Raw genomic sequence first — 16,476 nt, 5'->3', positions numbered from 1 at the left:
GTTCCGGTTCCCAAATTTATGATAATTTGTAACCGGGTACCCGGTCAACCGGACCGGGTAGAACCGGAACCGGCCGAATAAGCAGGCCTAAAGATAACTTTGGACGACACAAGATTTTATGTAATTTTATTTTGTGTGTTAAGTAGAAAGAATAAAGTAAGAGAAAAGAATTAAAATTGAGATTAATTGATTTCTATTTTTAATAATAGATCATTTTGATTGAGATAAATTAAAAATGAAAATGAGTCATTTTCGATGTGAGAAAGGGTGTAATAATTAACATTACAACTTTTCCATTCATTGAAGTTGTACATTGTACAATTAAAGTATTATGATGAATGAAGTTGCGATTGGTATGTACAACACAAAAAAATTTAATTAAATACATAAAAAATCCTTGTTTGAATCACTTCTTGCCATCAAAGAGCTCCTCAATCGAATTCTCAACGTCCTCTCCTTGATACTTGACGTACTTTTCTGTCTGTCTCCCCGCCGTAAACACCTGGTTGTACCTCCCTAGAAACGATCGGTACGCCGGCACCACCATGTTCGATATCGAAACCCTAAGCTCCGACTGTAATTGCTCGTCGCAGACGACCCAGGTCGTCTGCGTCCGGCTTATCTCATCAAACATAGCATTAAAATTTTTGAATCTCTCCTTGAGCACCGGCTTCGACACCTTCCCATGGGACGTGAGGCCGTCCGGGTGGAGGTAGCTCAGCAGTTTCCCCCATGTCTCCCTCTGATACACCTTGTGGTACTGCCTCAGATCGGACGACTTCTTTCGGCTATACACGTCTCCGATTAGGCTACCTATCTCGTTCGAACCTCGTACCTTCTGCAAGACGTATCTCCCGTTGTTCATCAAGAAGATCGCGCCGAGGGCGTGGTCCTTGTAGAGCTTTGACTTTGCCTCCATGTTTTCGTCGAGGAGCTCCATGATCTTGATCATGTGCGCCGCGAACGGGGAGGAGTTTGAGCCAGAGCCAGAGCCAGACTCCTCCCTGTGGTGGTGCTCCTTGAAAATGTGCTCTAGGGTTTCCTTATACTCGCAGGCGAGTTTGATGTAATTCATTGTGTATCGTGTAAGAGGGTGGATGGCACCGCCTGGGACGGGCGTCTTGCCGGCGTCCGTCCGGATGGAGGTCTCCAGCTCTGAGAACATGGAGGTGATGGCCTCCCCGAGGCGGCATCTGATGATGCTGCTTTCGGTGTTGAGGTCATTGCGCCAGTCCTGTGGGACGTCCTCCCCGCCCAGGGCGGGGATGACGTCCCGTAGGGCCTCGTACATGTCGAGGAACTTGAAGAGCTTCTCTGAGGAGCTCTTTGTGAGCGCGACAGCCCCTGCAAAGTTTAGGACTGCCGCGCTCACACACTGTGTCAGTGCAAGGTGGAGGTGTCCTGACATGGCAGGGCGTTCTGGGAAGACTGCCCTTGTCAGGCTCCCCTCGCTCGCCAAGAGCGAGGGGCAGTGCTTGAATATCCTGATCCACGAGATGATTTCTGTCTCTAGAGTCTCCCATTGCATCTTGTGCACGTCGTCGATGCTATGCTTCTCGAACCCTAGCTTGTGGAGGGCCGCATCGAGGGCGACCCGCCGCGCGACGAAATAGGCCTCGCGGCACTCCGTGTCATACTCGGTCACCGTCATCAGCTTCGACAGCCTTATCAAGTTGGAGAGAACCTCGTCTTCGTATCCCGGGAAGTTATTATCTTCCTTGGAAGGAGGTGGCGCCTGCTGCTCAGGCGCCACCTCCTCCTCTGACGGGGGCACGACAGCGACTTCCCCTGCCGTGCCCTCGCCTCCATTTTGTGGAGGATTGGAGTCAGGGAACCTGTGCTCATCCAGAAGGTCCTTGAACTCCTCCTCCACGTAGGACATCGCCTGCTCGATCACGGCGCTGATGCGGTTGATCGAGCGGGCGATGTTGGGCTGCGCGGAGTACGCCAAGAGGGCCGTGGAGAGGGAGGAGAGGCGCGTGATGGCGTCGAGGAACGACGCCGACTCCTCCTCCGGCACAGAGCCCCATTTGACGCTCTCGTCGGAGGAGTCGTAATCGGCGACTCTGGCCTCCACCATGAGCGAAAACTGCTTCACAAAATTGGGTACATCTTGCGGTAGAGATGATTCGCCACCGCCGTCTTCTGGTTTCGGAGCAGACAACGTGGCGAGATATCCATCGACTTCTTGAGAGAGCTTGTCGATGTTGAGAGCGGAAGGAGGCGGCGGTGGATCTTCTTCTCCTTCTTTAGCTTCTGATTCAACCGCCGCCGCCGCCCCTTCGCCGCCCTCCTTGTTCTCTTCATCGGCTGTTTTCGCCGGCTTTTCTTCGTCTGTGGATTTTGATTCTGCGCCGTTGATTTCAGCTTTGCCTTCTTCGCTGTCGTTTTCAGGCTTAGGATTGTCGGAATCCATGGCGGTTTGTCGGTGAATTGGAAAGGCTTGTCAGATTTGCCAAGTTTCAATGGATCGGTATGAAAGAGTGATCCTTCAAGCAGTAATTTTCGATTATTTTTTTAATTTTTGCGTGGGTATTTGGGAAGTTTCGGAAAACAGAAATGGTGGTTATGGCAGTTAGATTTGGCAGAGCTAAAGGAGGAGGAAATGTGGACAGAGAAAATGGTGGAAATATTGCTTTGGAGAGGGAGAGGGAGATGGTAATGCTATTTTAGGGAGTATTATAAAATATAATCACACTCCACATACCAATTTTACCATTATTATCACCACCATCTTTGCATGAAATATATTTGGGAAATTGTTTTTATTTATATAAATTTATCATTGGTTGAAAATTTTGAAATTTGAAAATGTAGTTATCAATTACTTACGATTTAAGATGATGGCAAATTGGCGATTTTAATATATACTATTTGTCTTCAATTCACATCTAAATGAGTTAAATTCAGTTAAAAAAATTAATGAAAACAAAAGGTCTCACCGGGATTCGAACCCAGGTCGCTGGATTCAAAGTCCAGAGTGCTAACCACTACACCATGAAACCAATTCATGATCATGATAACAGTATTTATTGATTGTATCGATAGATCTTTGTGTCCAAACTCCAAGTTTTGGCGTGCATTTCCTGCATTTTGGCCTTCCCGAGAGGGTGTGCGCAAAGGGGCATGCGACGCTGTGGAGAACGAGCCGCTGAAAAGTGTCGCAGTTGCAGCTCTTGCGCTATATTGTTTTTATTATGTATCGATAGTACATAAAGAAGGCGATAGCTTGTTGGGAGAAGAAATGTCTTTCTTGCTTATTATAAATATTGTTTTTGAAGTGAGCATCTAGTTGTTGATGCACTAAAATGTTATGCAGAAGTTTGAGAGTATATATCAAAGTAAAAGCTTACTACACACATTCATGATCTATAGAGAATCAACTCAAGAAAAATCATTTTTGTCAATTTAATTTGGAAAACACTTCATTAATTAATAAGTTTGAGGGTTGAAGATCTGTAGAGCATAGTTTTCGGGACAAAAGATAAAACAAGGGTTAATTTTATTATAGATAGTGTACTAGAAATGAAAGGAAGTAAAATGCTACTATAAATCAACATTGTTTTGAGTATCACCAACACATAACGTTTTTTTATGTAGATATAACATTTGAAAACTAAGAATTTCGACCATAATTCATGAGTGACTAAATTTGACTACTTAATTAAAAATTTCTATCTTCAAAATTGAATTTTTACATTATAGTGAAAGAGAGAATTGGAATTGGAATTGGAATTGGAATAAACTTAGAAAATATAAATCAATGTTGGGAGTAGAACTTCTTCATAAATAAAAATCCCGACTTTGAATGCAATGAAACTCAATGCGCCGTAAATAAATTAATCCTCAAATTCGAAAGGAAAATTGGTCTCTAAAACCATGAACTTTGCCTAAAATTTGGTATTTTCCATGAACTTTGAAATTGGTATATAATATCACGAACTTTGCATTTTGTTTGGTATTTCCCGAACTCACTCAAATAAGATATTTTCATCAAAATCTTATTTAACATAGGCAACCGTGATATGTTTTATAATATTTGAAACCACTTTTTAAGTTCATAACATGTAGCATAAAAAGTCACGTTGAAAACCACGTTGATTTAATTGTGTCAAGTATGATAAAAGCCTCGTAAGTTAGTCAAATATAGTAATAAACATGTCGTGGGAAATACCAAACAAAATGCAAAGTTTGTGATATTATATACCAATTTCAAAGTTCATGAGAAATACCAAATTTTAGGCAAAGTTCATGGTTTTAGAGACCAATTTCCCAATTCCAAAATGAAAATTTATTATTTTTGTAACTAGCGATTGGACTTGGGACCCACTGGCCAACTCAGCAGGCTCCAAGACAGTTCGGCGTTCCTGTATAGTGGCTCAAAAAGGAAGAAAAGAAAAAGGCAAAGAAAGTAGAAACAGGAAATATCAATTCCCATTTCCCCAAACACGCCCTTTTTCCATTCTCGCCGGGATTCTGCTCAGTTTAGTGTTGAAAACTGTTTATGGTGAGAATTAGTGGGAATTTGAGAGACAAGGCAGGACACTGAGGTCACAAAATGTATGTGGTTCCTCCCCCAAAAGAGTCCGGATCCGAAACCGGGTCGGGCGAGGTCCGGATATACCAGGCTTGGAAAGGAAGCAATGTGAGTTTTGATTATTTTCTTTTGATTAATTATATGTGTGTTGTGTTGTGGGATTGTTTGTTTCTGCTGATTTGGGCTTTCTGATTGATTCTTCTTTGTAAATTAGGGATGAGGGCATGTTTATTTGAGTTTAGTTTTTGCAGGGTTTTATTTGGGGGTTTTAGGGTAATGTTTGTGTTTTTCTTGCTGTATTGGTATTGAGGGAATTAGCAATCATGGAGAGTTTGATTTTAGGTGTTAAGTGTGCTAGCTCATCAAAGATTGGAGATGCTGCTGTGTATTAACTAAGTGCAGCGCGTTTAAGATGTAAAAGGACTTGGCTTTATGGATCAGTAATCACGGGTTTGGGTGTTTGATTTAGGTGTTTATTGTGGTAGCTCATTCATGATTCGGCTTGCTGCCTTGTGTTATCTAAGTGCGGCGTGTTTAAGATGTAAAAAGACTTGGCTTTATGGATCAGTAGTTGCGGTTTTGGATGTTTGATTTAGGTGTTTATTGTGCTAGCTCATTGGTGATTTCGGCTTGCTGCCTTGTATTTTCTAAGTTCAGCGCGTTTAAGATGCAAAAAGACTTGGTTTTATAGATAATTAGTTGTGGTTTTGGATGTTTGATTTAGGTGTTTATTGGGCGCTTATTGATGATTTGACATGCTGCCTTGTATTATCTAAGTGCAGCTAGTTTGAGATGTAAAAAGACTTGGCTATATTTGCAATGAGGGAATTAGCAATTGGGGAGAGTTTGATTTTAGGTTTTAACTGTGCTAGCTCATCAAAGATTCGACATGCTTCCTTGTATTATCTATGTTCACCGCATAAATATGTTATGGTAGTTCTTTTAATTTTCGAGCTTTTATTCTTGATGTTATGGTAGTTTTTTTTTTCGGGTTTTAGGTACCCTTGAGAGCCTTATTTAGGATTTGAGCGTTTATTAGTTTTTGTCAGTGTAAGGCCACTTATTAGTAAATTGAGAATTAGATGCCATTTAGTCCCGTAATTGCTGATAAGCTTTGTTTTCTATATTTGCATGATGTTAGGTGTGTTGTGAAGCTCAATAAACACACGGACTTATGCAATTGATTAACACTATGATTCATGACTCAGTGTTGCGTTGTTTCTTTTAGATTCTGCAGTGATGATCTGTTGTTGCTGAATGTTTCATCATTTGCTTTTCTATCGCAGAAATTCTTCCTTCAAGGAAGGTTTGTTTTTGGGCCGGATGTAAGATCACTGGCTCTCACTATATTCCTGATCGTAGCTCCCGTCTCTATTTTTTGTGTATTTGTTGCTCACAAGCTTATGGATGACTCCTTCGATAACTGGGGAGGATATGTTATGACAATCGCCATTGTTTTGACATCATGTGTACGTCCCCTCTCTCTCTCTCGCACACCCCCTCATCGTAGACATGTTTGTCAACAGTGGTAAATGACATTGTTATATAGTATTACTCGACTTTTCTCAAGTTCGTTTAAAGCCAACATCGTTTGAGAATCTCGAATCACTGCAGTAGTCACCTTTATTAGTTATTCTTCTTGTTTGGACTTTGATTTTAACCACGTTTTTCGCTCATTTACATGATGGTTTATTTCGTCGGTCGAGCTTTTCATGCCAAAGTGTTCAAATTTCAGGATTTGATGCTTCTCCTGCTGACCTCCGGAAGAGATCCAGGTATAATTCCCAGAAATGCCCATCCGCCCGAGCCTGAGGGTTGTGACGATAATAACACTGGAGGCTCTCAAACTCCACAGCTACGTTTGCCTCGTATTAAAGAAGTAGAAGTGAATGGCACCACAGTGAAGATTAAGTACTGTGACACCTGCATGTTATACAGACCTCCCCGTTGCTCCCACTGTTCGATATGCAATAACTGTGTCGAACGATTCGATCACCACTGCCCTTGGGTTGGACAGTGCATAGGACTGGTAAGTTAATTGCTTTGGTACATACTGCATACTTTAAGGGTTATTGGTCGATAATATCACGAATTATGCCCGAATTCCGGTTTTCCCCACAAACTTAAAATTTGGTCCTAGAAGTCATGAACTTTGATTGTGTTTTGGGATTTCCCTTGACGAAATCAAATAATATGTGGCTTGCCGGATAATCTAGGTGGACTAATTGGACCGGTATAACGATGTCGCTTTAAATAGATGTAACCGATGCCATTTCACGAATCACGCAAACATTGCTATTAAACCTTTGACCAAATATAATTAGGCTTCATATCTAAAAATTTTCTTGTTCCTAGATGAAATTAAGGGTTGAGTGTTCAGTATCCAAGTTTGTTAGTCATCTTCACCGAATTTCTTCCTCTTCTTAGATTATATTAGATTCGATTCAATAAATGTCACATATGAATCGGTAAAGGCCATGCATGATTCGATTTTTGCTGGAATCATCAATCTTGAGAAATTCCAAACATGATGAAAGTTCGTGATTTTTACGTTCCCCGGAATTTGACCACAGTTCGTGATATTAGTGACCGATAGCCTTTTTCTTTATAGTGGACACTAACGTTGACCTACGCTATAAGGTTCTTGCAAGTAATTCTTGTCTTTACGTTAAGCTTTGCCTGAAATTGCTATGTGTTTATGAATTTGGTTCGACTTCGAGAACTCCTGCACGTATATATTCTGAAGTTTACACTCTTTTTCTGCAGAGAAACTACCGGTTTTTCTTCATGTTTGTCTTCACTACCACACTACTATGTGGATACGTTTTCGGCTTCTGCTGGTTTTACATCAAAAGGATCATGATTAAAGACGATATATCTATCTGGCGAGCAATGATCAAAACCCCCGCCTCCATAGCTCTTATCATCTACACGTTTATCGCAGTTTGGTTCGTTGGCGGCCTTATGACGTTCCATCTCTACCTGATCTGCACAAATCAGGTGTGAAAATTCGTATTTTAATATTTTTTTGTGCAGGCATAAATATGCATCTTCGTTTGCAGACTACGTACGAGAACTTCAGATATAGATACGACCGTCGTGCCAATCCCTACAACAAAGGGTTGGTGCTGAACTTCATTGAGACACTCTGTGGCTCGATACCTCCATCAAGGAACGATTTTAGAGCCAAGGTGCCGAGGGAAGCTGCTCTACCCGCTCGGTCCGTGGCTGGTGGTTTTGACAGTCCTAACACGGGGAAAGGTGTGGACGACATCGAGATGGGGAGGAAGGGCGTGTGGGGGGATATTGGGTCGGTTTTAGATCAACACGAAGGCGAACTCAGTGGCAACGATGGGTTAAGCAGAAAAAGTGGCGGATTAGGCGAAATGCATCCGGAGACGAGGAGTGGAGTGGACGAGGGTGGTGGAGGCCGGGGTGGAATGCACTCGAGCTGGGGGAGAAGGGGTGGGAACTGGGAGAGGTCTCCCGAGATCCTTGCTTTGGCTTCTAGAATGGCGGAGACGAACCCGGGTGTTGGGAGCGGGAGCATCGCTGCGACGACGCAGCCGACTTAGGCAAGATTATGACATTGTTGGGACAAACCATTTTCTGATGGTGGTTGTGTGAGAATGGCTGTTGTTTAAGGTGGAGTGGTGTTTGTTTGTAGTGTATTCAAGTTTGTTTGCAATCTCTCTTTCAACTTCATTTGTAGTATTAACCATCCTATCATGTACAGAGTTCTATTCCAACTTATTTGAGTCGAATTTCTTACTTCGTTTGATGTAGTTAACTCATTGTTTTTTGCTACAAAAATCATACACTCTCTTTCTTATGTTATTTGCTTTAATCATTTTAGTCTATCTTCAGTTATCTATTTTATTCGTTACTCCACAATTTATTAGTGATTCATTTAAAGTATGTTCCTTTTGTTAGTTAGACATGTGACTATCTATATGTTAGGACGGTGTGTAATATATCTTATCAAAAATAATGAATGAGACTTTTCTACAAAAGTTGGTAAAGTAATTACATTTTGATATTAATAACAAAGTTGGCTTGAAAGTTCTTAATGGTAAAAAAATGCTTCACCTATATATATCATACCTATATACCTATAATAGAGTGGGGAATTTATTCCTAACTTCACGTTAATATGGGGCCTTAGTCACAAAAGGGAAATGCCATATTAAGACACATGCAAGTGAGGATGTGAGGATGAATCCACAATGTAATGTTATTGTAGTGGTTTTCTAATTTTATTTTATTTTTTTTATAATTTCGTGACATTTTCGGAGATCAAAACCTGATATTATACGTATTAGTATCATGGAGCCTCCATCAAGAGCTTTAGATATCGAACTCTAAAAGTTTGAGTTACTTATCTATAGAATTATTCAGTGATTTAACGTTATGTTGCATTTAAAATAAAAAATTTATGTAATTTTCAACAATAAAATTAAAAACCAAAATTTGGATATAATTAATGTATTTAAGCGTATCTAACCCATATATATTTTATTGATAAGAAGATACGACTAATTTTTTTTAGCATGTATAATTAAGCATTAAGATAATTCATTTCGAAGATTCTCAATTCTTATTGAAGCTAAGTCAAGAATTGATTAATTGTATTCCCATGCAAAAATCTTCGGCTTAATTAAATTCCCATCAACAGTTTCAACTTTCAACATATGGAAGAAAACTTTAATAAATGGGAGAACAAAGAAATGATTAAATAAGAGAAGTTTGACCATCTTTTAGGAGGGCAAACTAGTCAATAAAGCAATCATTGTATTTTCTCTTTTTTTAGCAGGACTACTCCATAGTCCCTTAGTTAGATAATCAGTCTCGTTTTTCTATTTTAATCCAATCAGCATTGACCGATAGAAATACGATCTTTATCACAGGCACTGAGTTCAATATCTCCCACGATATTTATCGACAATCAGTAAAAAGTCTGAATCTTCTTGGGCAAAATCGCAGAAAAATACAACGGTATAACACTACAATATTTAACGATATCTATTTTGACGATCAATATTTCCGTTTTTTTCATTTTGGTCCAATCAGCATGAGCTCTAGAGTGGGAGTACAGCCCTATCCACAAGCACCAAGTATGGTATTTCTCGAGGCTGTTTATAAGCAACCAACAAAAATTTCGTATTTTCTAGATGAAGATCACTAGAAAATACTCCCTCCGTCCCATAAAAGTTGAGTCGTATTCTTTTTCAGTCCGTCCCAACAAAGTTGAGTCATTTCTTTTTTAACTAAAGATAAAACATCTAATCACTCTTATTTTATTCCATCATTTACTTTACTCTCTCTTATCTTTCCTACTTTTTTCATCTCTCCTATTTATTTAATATAAATTCTTAATCTCCGTGCCCAAAAGTTTTGTCTCAACTTTTATGGGACGGAGGGAGTACAACGATATGAAATCAGTCACACTTTGTTACTACCATCTTCGCATGCACCGAGTCCAAGTGTAGGAAGACAGTCGCAAATTTGCAAATCTCCATCTATCCTATGTTCGTGTTTAGTTAAACTCGAAAATGAATCGCCTTACCAATTAAATTCGCCAATTCTCCATCTATCCTATGTTCGTGTTTATTCACGGCTAAAATTACCAAAAAGGACATGGAAGAAGAGACGTCTGTCAGTCTCCATTGCTAATTTTATTTACTTATTATAATAAGACTGTTTGTAACAGAAGCAGAAGAGCTGAATTTGCTTCCCACTTCTCCATCTCTCTCTCTAAATTATACACACTTTTCCCCCTTTCCTCTTCGCATAATATATTGCTGTTTGATCGATTGATTGATGTTGTTGTTGAAAAATTCCGGTTAGTCTCGTCGGATTTCATAGTTGTAGAGAGTGAAATTACTGCAGCTGGCTCTGACGGAGATGAAATCGCCTCTGGGGAAGCTGAGAAGATTGGGGCTGAGCAAGGGCGAGCCGGAGGAGGATTGGGATCACCATATCTCGGTGCATATAGATGGCTTAGCTCAAGCAGCAAAGGTGCAATCTAATTATTGCCCCCTTTGGTTTTTCCGCTTTTGATTGAGCTTTGAATTTGGCTCTGGTTGTAGTGAATCGAGTAGATTACCCCTCAATTCAGTCGTTACACCTCGTCGGAATTCAGATCCTAGGTCAATTTTGTGCATAGTTATGGTGCATTGCTTTTGATGCCAATGCTGACGACTTACTCCACTAATTTCTGTGGTTTGCTGATAAAATCTTACTTATTAGCTCTGATATATGTGTGAATAGTTGGCGTGGTGTTTGAAAAAGACGAGTGGAACTGAATTCATGTGTTTAGGATTTTTTTTGTTTTGCTTGATTTTAGAAAACTCGACTTAAGATTCAGCTTAGTTGCTATGAGTGAAGCGGCAAGCTTGTGAAGAAATTGTTGATAGTTCTTGGTGCTACTGCTTTTTGAGTTTTTATCATAATTGGAGTAGCTTCTCACCGTGTATGGGGAATTATGTACGTGTTTCGAGCTAAGTAGGCTGTATTTGCTGTGTTTTGTTCGCAGGATATGAAGGATATGAGAGCATGCTATGATGGCTTACTTTCTGCTGCAGCTGCTTCGGCAAATAGTGCTTATGGTACAATTTTTTTAATATGTTTATTTTGTAGCTCACATCCTTCTCTTTTGGATGGAAAGGATGGATTTTGCTTTGAATTGTGTTGTTATCTTGCTTGATAGTTGTCCTTTTTCTTTTGAAGTTTCAAAAACTTATGGATATAGTATCTAATCATTCGGACTGTTATCATTCAATTTAGAACATACTGTATATACTTACAGTATGTTAGTAGAACAAACATCTATGAATAATTTGTCCTTTTTAAAGCTTGTCTTACATGTGACAATGAACATATTATCCTACAGAGTTCTCAGAGTCGTTGATAGAGATGGGAAATTGTCTATTGGACAAAACTGCAATGCATGATGATGGAGAAAGAGGTGAGTGCCAGTGGCTTCAACTTATAGGCATTTCTTTGTTATTTATTGAATGAAATGTGAGTTATGATGTTTTTCACTTGGCTTTCTTTATATGGCTCGAAAAGATGAATGGATACATTAAACAAGAATATACTATGATATTTAATGATGTTATGCACAAGAACTGAGAGATAGATTAAGTCCAAGATATGCTGCTTGGTGCAAAAACCAATTGGATGTATAAGTGGCTTACTTCTGTAGCTTGTACATTTGTAGTCTTAAATTTTCTAGAGTTAATTTTGCAATTTTACTGATCATAATTGTAAACCAATTGAGTTTATTAGTTATGTTTGAATTCAATTGATTCAAGTACATCTTGAGCTTCCAATGGCTTATCATTTCTCATAAATTGTGACATTTTTTATTAACAAGAGTATAAGAAAATTATGAAATGTTGCTTTGCTTTTGATCTTGTGTTCTCTCAGTTTCTTTAACTCTAAATTTTGTTTCTTTCTGTAATTTTTTTATCAAAGCATTTTCCTTTTGCTTTTGGTGTGAATATAATTGGATGCTGCAAAATGTTGGGAAAACAAAGTAACTTTCTACAAGATTTTCTGTGATTGTGCAGGAGATGCAATATCATTGCTGGGAAGAGTGCAGCTTGAACTTCAGAAACTTGTTGATAGATATGTTAGTATTTGTTGTTATCAATCTCTTCCAATACTTATAAACCAAAGAATGTTAAGTTAACTCATCAATTCCTGTATTTCAGCGGTCTCATATTATCATGACAATTACACATCCATCAGAATCTCTCCTGAGTGAGCTACAGAAAGTGGAGGTCCAAGCACTATCCTACTTATTTTTATACCTATATTTGTGAATATTTTTATCCTATTATTCCAGGTAATTAACTATTCTTCATTGCTGCAGGAGATGAAATTGCAGTGTGACGAGAAAAGGTTTTTGCTCATTCCCTGCAGCTTTTTGCCAGATATTCTTCACCATTTTATGTTCTTATGCTTGCACGTATGAATCACAGAGAGATCTTCGAGTACATGTTGGGACAATTTAGAGAAAAAAGAAAATCACGACATGCGAAGGGGGAAACTTTTACATCAGAGCAATTGAAGGCGGTTTGTGATGAATATGATGAGGTTTCAAGGCTGTGCATTTTTCGTGTAGAATCATTGAAGCAAGGGCAGTCCCGGAGTCTTTTAACACAGGCAGCTCGCCACCATGCAGCACAGGTTTTTGTATTTTTATTGTTTTTTATTTTTATTAAGTCTTCAATTGTTACCCCCCAGAATTTTCATGTATGTTTGTTTTCGGCTTTTTTTGAAACCAGTTAAACTTTTTCCGGAAAGGACTCAAATCTCTTGAAGCTGTAGAGCCTCATGTTAGAAATATTGCAGAAAAGCAGCACATTGACTATGAGTTAAGTGAATTGAATGATGTGGACAGTTTTCAGACTAATGATGATGGAGAATTAAGTTTTGACTATAGCCTAAACAGGAAAGAGCCTGAAAATACTACCACGTCCAGGAATTCAATGGAGGTGAGCTTTTCAATGATCAAATTGTTAAACGTGTGTTTTTGTGTCTGAATTATCCTGTTACACTGAATTTGCAGCTAGATCAGATTGGTGTATCAAGTTCCCAAACATCACAAATAAAAAATCTTGAGATGCAGATAAGCTTTGGCAGAAACCAAGGGGATGTATACTTTAGCGAAAAACGTAGAGCAGGTACTCATTCTGCCCCATTATATGCTGAGAAGTTTGACCCTGCTGAAAGAATTAGAGAAATGAGGAATTCTGCACAGAAATATAGTAGACATGTTCTTCCCACTCCTGATAATGCAAAGAGTTCGACGAATAGCTCTACATCCCTGTCTGGCACCATAAGCTCTGGTGGGAGCTCAAAAAATCTGTGGCATTCGTCTCCACTGGACATTGAGAAGCAGAAGAAAATCGTAGAGAACCATATATCTGCACACAAGCTTCCAAAATCTCAGGTGCTAGCTGATGATAACAGCAACAAGAAGCATTTTCTCCCTCTACCCCCTTCTGTCCCGCAGTTGGACACACGGAGTGGATCTGATAGCCAAAAGATAAAAAGGCAAGCCTTTTCTGGCCCGATAGTCAGCAAATCATCTAACAAGCAGCCACTCGTACCCACCAGTGGACCTATCAGCTCTACTGAAGTTTCTGGATTACATGGTTCTGTTTCTGGTCTTCCACCACCCCCGTTGACTCTGCCTCAGAATGCTCCACCTCTGCCCGCATCTTCTCCCAAAATAAGTGAGCTTCACGAGCTCCCTCGACCCCCTGAACCTTTCGGCTCCAAGGCCATGCATTCTGCTGGGGCTATCGGACACTCAGCTCCATTAGTCAGTAGAAATCGAGAAACTTCTCCTACAAATAGGAACAGATACGTGTCATCAAAAGAAGGGTCTCCACTTCCTCTCCCGCAACTAACTGTCTCCAGAAGTTTCTCTATACCCTCTAGTAGTGAGAGAGCAACAGCATTTCATCCAGGCAAGACAGAAAATGTTCCTTCTCCCCCGTTAACGCCCCTATCCTTATCAACCATGAAGTCGCCAAACTCTGGTCGGATCAGAGGTATAAAAGTGAATGATTTTTTTAACAGTTATGTCTTCTACTATTATATACTATGACTACATCATCCGTATGCAGAACTCTCGAGTTTCACTTGTCAATCACGCATTTGAAATTACGTTATGAGATGAATACCCATCTGAATCCAAATCTAAAATTTTTGTCGATGCAGGTGGCAGCTGAAGTAACCTGCACCGGTCCACCAGCAGTTGCAGTTTTCTGGAGTTAACGTCTTACGGTATTTTACCCGCGTCTTTGCTGGGTGAAAGTTTGTATATATAATGTTGTGTTTACGTTGTTCTTACATTCGATTCGATCAATAACGTTTACTCCATCTGCGGCTTGAGTTTACTTTTGATTTTATTGATTGTCATACAGTTTATAATGGCATTATTATTTAGAGGGTATTTGGCTAACATAACTTATTTTAGGAGCTTACTCTGTCCGTCGGTGAATACCCGTCCTATTTTGACTTGGATTATGAGTTTAAAAAATGTAAAGGAAAGTGATAAAATAGAGTGTAAATCATATTATTAATAAGTCCTCTTTTGACTTGGATTCTTGAGTTTAAAAAATGTAAAGGAAAGTGATGAAATAGAGTGTAAATCATATTATTAATATAGGCTTTGAATCTATATATAGCATTTAATATGCGATAAATTAATAAAACATGAAAGAAATTGCAACACTTCTTCTTTTATTTATATTACTCCTTGATCATAAATTGGAGTAGTTTTCTTTCTCTAATATTGAAATTATTATATAAATTTATTATTTATTAAATCACAAAAATATAGGTATAAGTTGGTTATTCTATGGCCAATAAATTGACTTAATTGAAGTTGGCGTGCAAAAGCAGTACATAAATTCAAATTCCAATGTCCCACTTTTTTTTTACTTTTTATTTATTATTTTCATATGTTAATATTTGAAAATTAAAACCTTTGGCGTCACACGTTTTGAAGAAACGTTTACTAGAAAGGTACATAGAAAAGCGTCTTACTTGAAGAAGCGTTTTACTTGAAAGTAAATACTATAGAAAATGAAATTTTACTAGTAGCAGATCTTTCACTTTTACTGCGGCGGAGTGAACCCCAGCCCAAAATCAATCTCGGCCGCCGCCGCCGCCGCCCCCTCGGCCTCTGCATCTCAGGTTCTCTTCTTTTTATCTCTATGCTGCCATATATACACAGAATCGCATTTTCTGTAAATTTCTACTGTCGATGATGTTTGCATTTACTCCCTCAGAGTGATGCTTGAATTAAATCCGCTAATTAAAAAATTAATTTATCGGCTAATATTATTAATATATGTAGAATCCTAACATATTGATATCGCTTTTGTATGGTTTTAGTGGTGAAAATGAAGATCGGTTTACTTTTGCGGCAATTGTGTTTGCCGGAGTGAATTTGGAGCTTTTTGGCGTCCGCCTAGCAATGACGAAGTCTGCAACGTTTTAGCCATGTTTAGTTCAGTGATGGCTGCCGCATGGGCTTTACTGGCTCACTTAGATGATAGCAAGTTAGCCGACGATGCTGATGATTGCTTTGCCCTTAACGCTTATAGCTGTCACGCTTGGACTTTCCATAGCTGCTAGGATGAGTTTTGGATGGGTACCGATCGCTGTGCTTGGCATGGGGATGTTTTTCGCACTCTTGTTGTGCTTGCTATCGTGTATCACGCTAGATGGAGTCGCATGCCATCGATTATGCTCGGTCGTACCGGTTAGGTACATCAACATTGGCACTCTGTTATATCTGTGTAGTTCAGTTTGATTTTGTTATGTAAAACCACTAATTAGGATGTTATGCAGTGGAGTAGTTAATTTGATATTGTTATGTAAAAAAACTACTAATTAGGATGTTATATAATAGTTTAAAACTGTCTTGATTGCTTGCCATTGAAATCCATTTTGCATATGCTTTATGCAATTTATGTTAACTTAATGTAGAGGATTGTGTGCTTATATGCTAATTTATCTGTTTCAGCTATGATAACTCTATCTCTAGCTTAAAATATTGCTTTGTTTCCTGTTTAATTAAGTCCTCATTTGAGAAAACACTCTGGACAAAGTTTTCAACCTTCTTAAGTATTTGCACCATAGTTCTAGTTCTTGTTCATCCAAAGTTTAATCTCTTTCGGTGTTTAGTTTCCAATATAAAATAATATCAAGATATAATTTAGGATTGAGTTGTGAGATTGTTTTAGTCATAGGCGGTTAGCTATAACTAATTATCTCATGATTATCCATCTATTGAATTGTGGGATTGAATCTCATGAACCAAACACAACATATATAATCCGGATACAATCTTGCAAACCGAACACCCTCTTAATGTTAATATTTGTTCAAAACAATTATGCAGAGTGCGT

General features: G+C 39.0%; 3 protein-coding genes and 1 non-coding gene across 4 annotated transcripts; 2 read left to right on the top strand and 2 right to left on the bottom strand.

Moving 5' to 3' along the window:
• Nucleotides 1–366: 366 nt before the first annotated feature.
• Nucleotides 367–2,416, bottom strand: LOC125209947 (exocyst complex component EXO70B1-like). Its single transcript, XM_048109521.1, has one exon. It carries the CDS (start codon nt 2,414–2,416, stop codon nt 407–409), a length of 2,010 nt encoding a protein of 669 aa, XP_047965478.1. The 3' UTR covers nt 367–406.
• Nucleotides 2,417–2,933: 517 nt separating this feature from the next.
• Nucleotides 2,934–3,005, bottom strand: TRNAQ-UUG. Its single transcript has one exon. It is a non-coding gene; the product is annotated as a tRNA-Gln (tRNA).
• Nucleotides 3,006–4,387: 1,382 nt separating this feature from the next.
• On the top strand, nt 4,388–8,387 carry LOC125216664 (probable protein S-acyltransferase 7). Its single transcript, XM_048118422.1, has 5 exons — nt 4,388–4,645; nt 5,824–6,006; nt 6,273–6,566; nt 7,304–7,537; nt 7,600–8,387. Exons 1-5 carry the CDS (start codon nt 4,559–4,561, stop codon nt 8,110–8,112), a joined length of 1,311 nt encoding a protein of 436 aa, XP_047974379.1. The 5' UTR covers nt 4,388–4,558; the 3' UTR covers nt 8,113–8,387.
• A 1,856-nt stretch (nt 8,388–10,243) lies between these two features.
• On the top strand, nt 10,244–14,437 carry LOC125213303 (uncharacterized protein At2g33490-like). The gene is made up of 10 exons (XM_048113769.1): nt 10,244–10,555; nt 11,073–11,145; nt 11,430–11,504; nt 12,112–12,173; nt 12,256–12,324; nt 12,417–12,445; nt 12,526–12,733; nt 12,832–13,041; nt 13,116–14,106; nt 14,276–14,437. Exons 1-10 carry the CDS (start codon nt 10,442–10,444, stop codon nt 14,284–14,286), a joined length of 1,842 nt encoding a protein of 613 aa, XP_047969726.1. The 5' UTR covers nt 10,244–10,441; the 3' UTR covers nt 14,287–14,437.
• The last annotated feature ends 2,039 nt before the right edge of the window (nt 14,438–16,476 follow it).

Source organism: Salvia hispanica, chromosome 3 (genome assembly GCF_023119035.1).
Source record: "Salvia hispanica cultivar TCC Black 2014 chromosome 3, UniMelb_Shisp_WGS_1.0, whole genome shotgun sequence".
Taxonomy (NCBI): domain Eukaryota; kingdom Viridiplantae; phylum Streptophyta; class Magnoliopsida; order Lamiales; family Lamiaceae; genus Salvia; species Salvia hispanica.
The sequence above is the reverse complement of the archived record's forward strand: the minus strand, read 5'-3'. Positions and strand labels throughout refer to the sequence as shown.

Bases quoted from the DNA above. Each gene is read 5' to 3' on its own strand.
- LOC125213303 (XM_048113769.1), top strand. From the start codon at position 10,442: ATGAAATCGCCTCTGGGGAAGCTGAGAAGATTGGGGCTGAGCAAGGGC. The intron at 10,556-11,072 runs GTGCAATCTAAT...TTTTGTTCGCAG, and splicing joins GCTTAGCTCAAGCAGCAAAG to GATATGAAGGATATGAGAGC. The intron at 12,174-12,255 runs GTTAGTATTTGT...CCTGTATTTCAG, and splicing joins AGAAACTTGTTGATAGATAT to CGGTCTCATATTATCATGAC.
- LOC125209947 (XM_048109521.1), bottom strand. From the start codon at position 2,416: ATGGATTCCGACAATCCTAAGCCTGAAAACGACAGCGAAGAAGGCAAA.
- LOC125216664 (XM_048118422.1), top strand. From the start codon at position 4,559: ATGTATGTGGTTCCTCCCCCAAAAGAGTCCGGATCCGAAACCGGGTCG. The intron at 4,646-5,823 runs GTGAGTTTTGAT...TTTCTATCGCAG, and splicing joins AGGCTTGGAAAGGAAGCAAT to AAATTCTTCCTTCAAGGAAG. The intron at 6,007-6,272 runs GTACGTCCCCTC...TTCAAATTTCAG, and splicing joins CCATTGTTTTGACATCATGT to GATTTGATGCTTCTCCTGCT.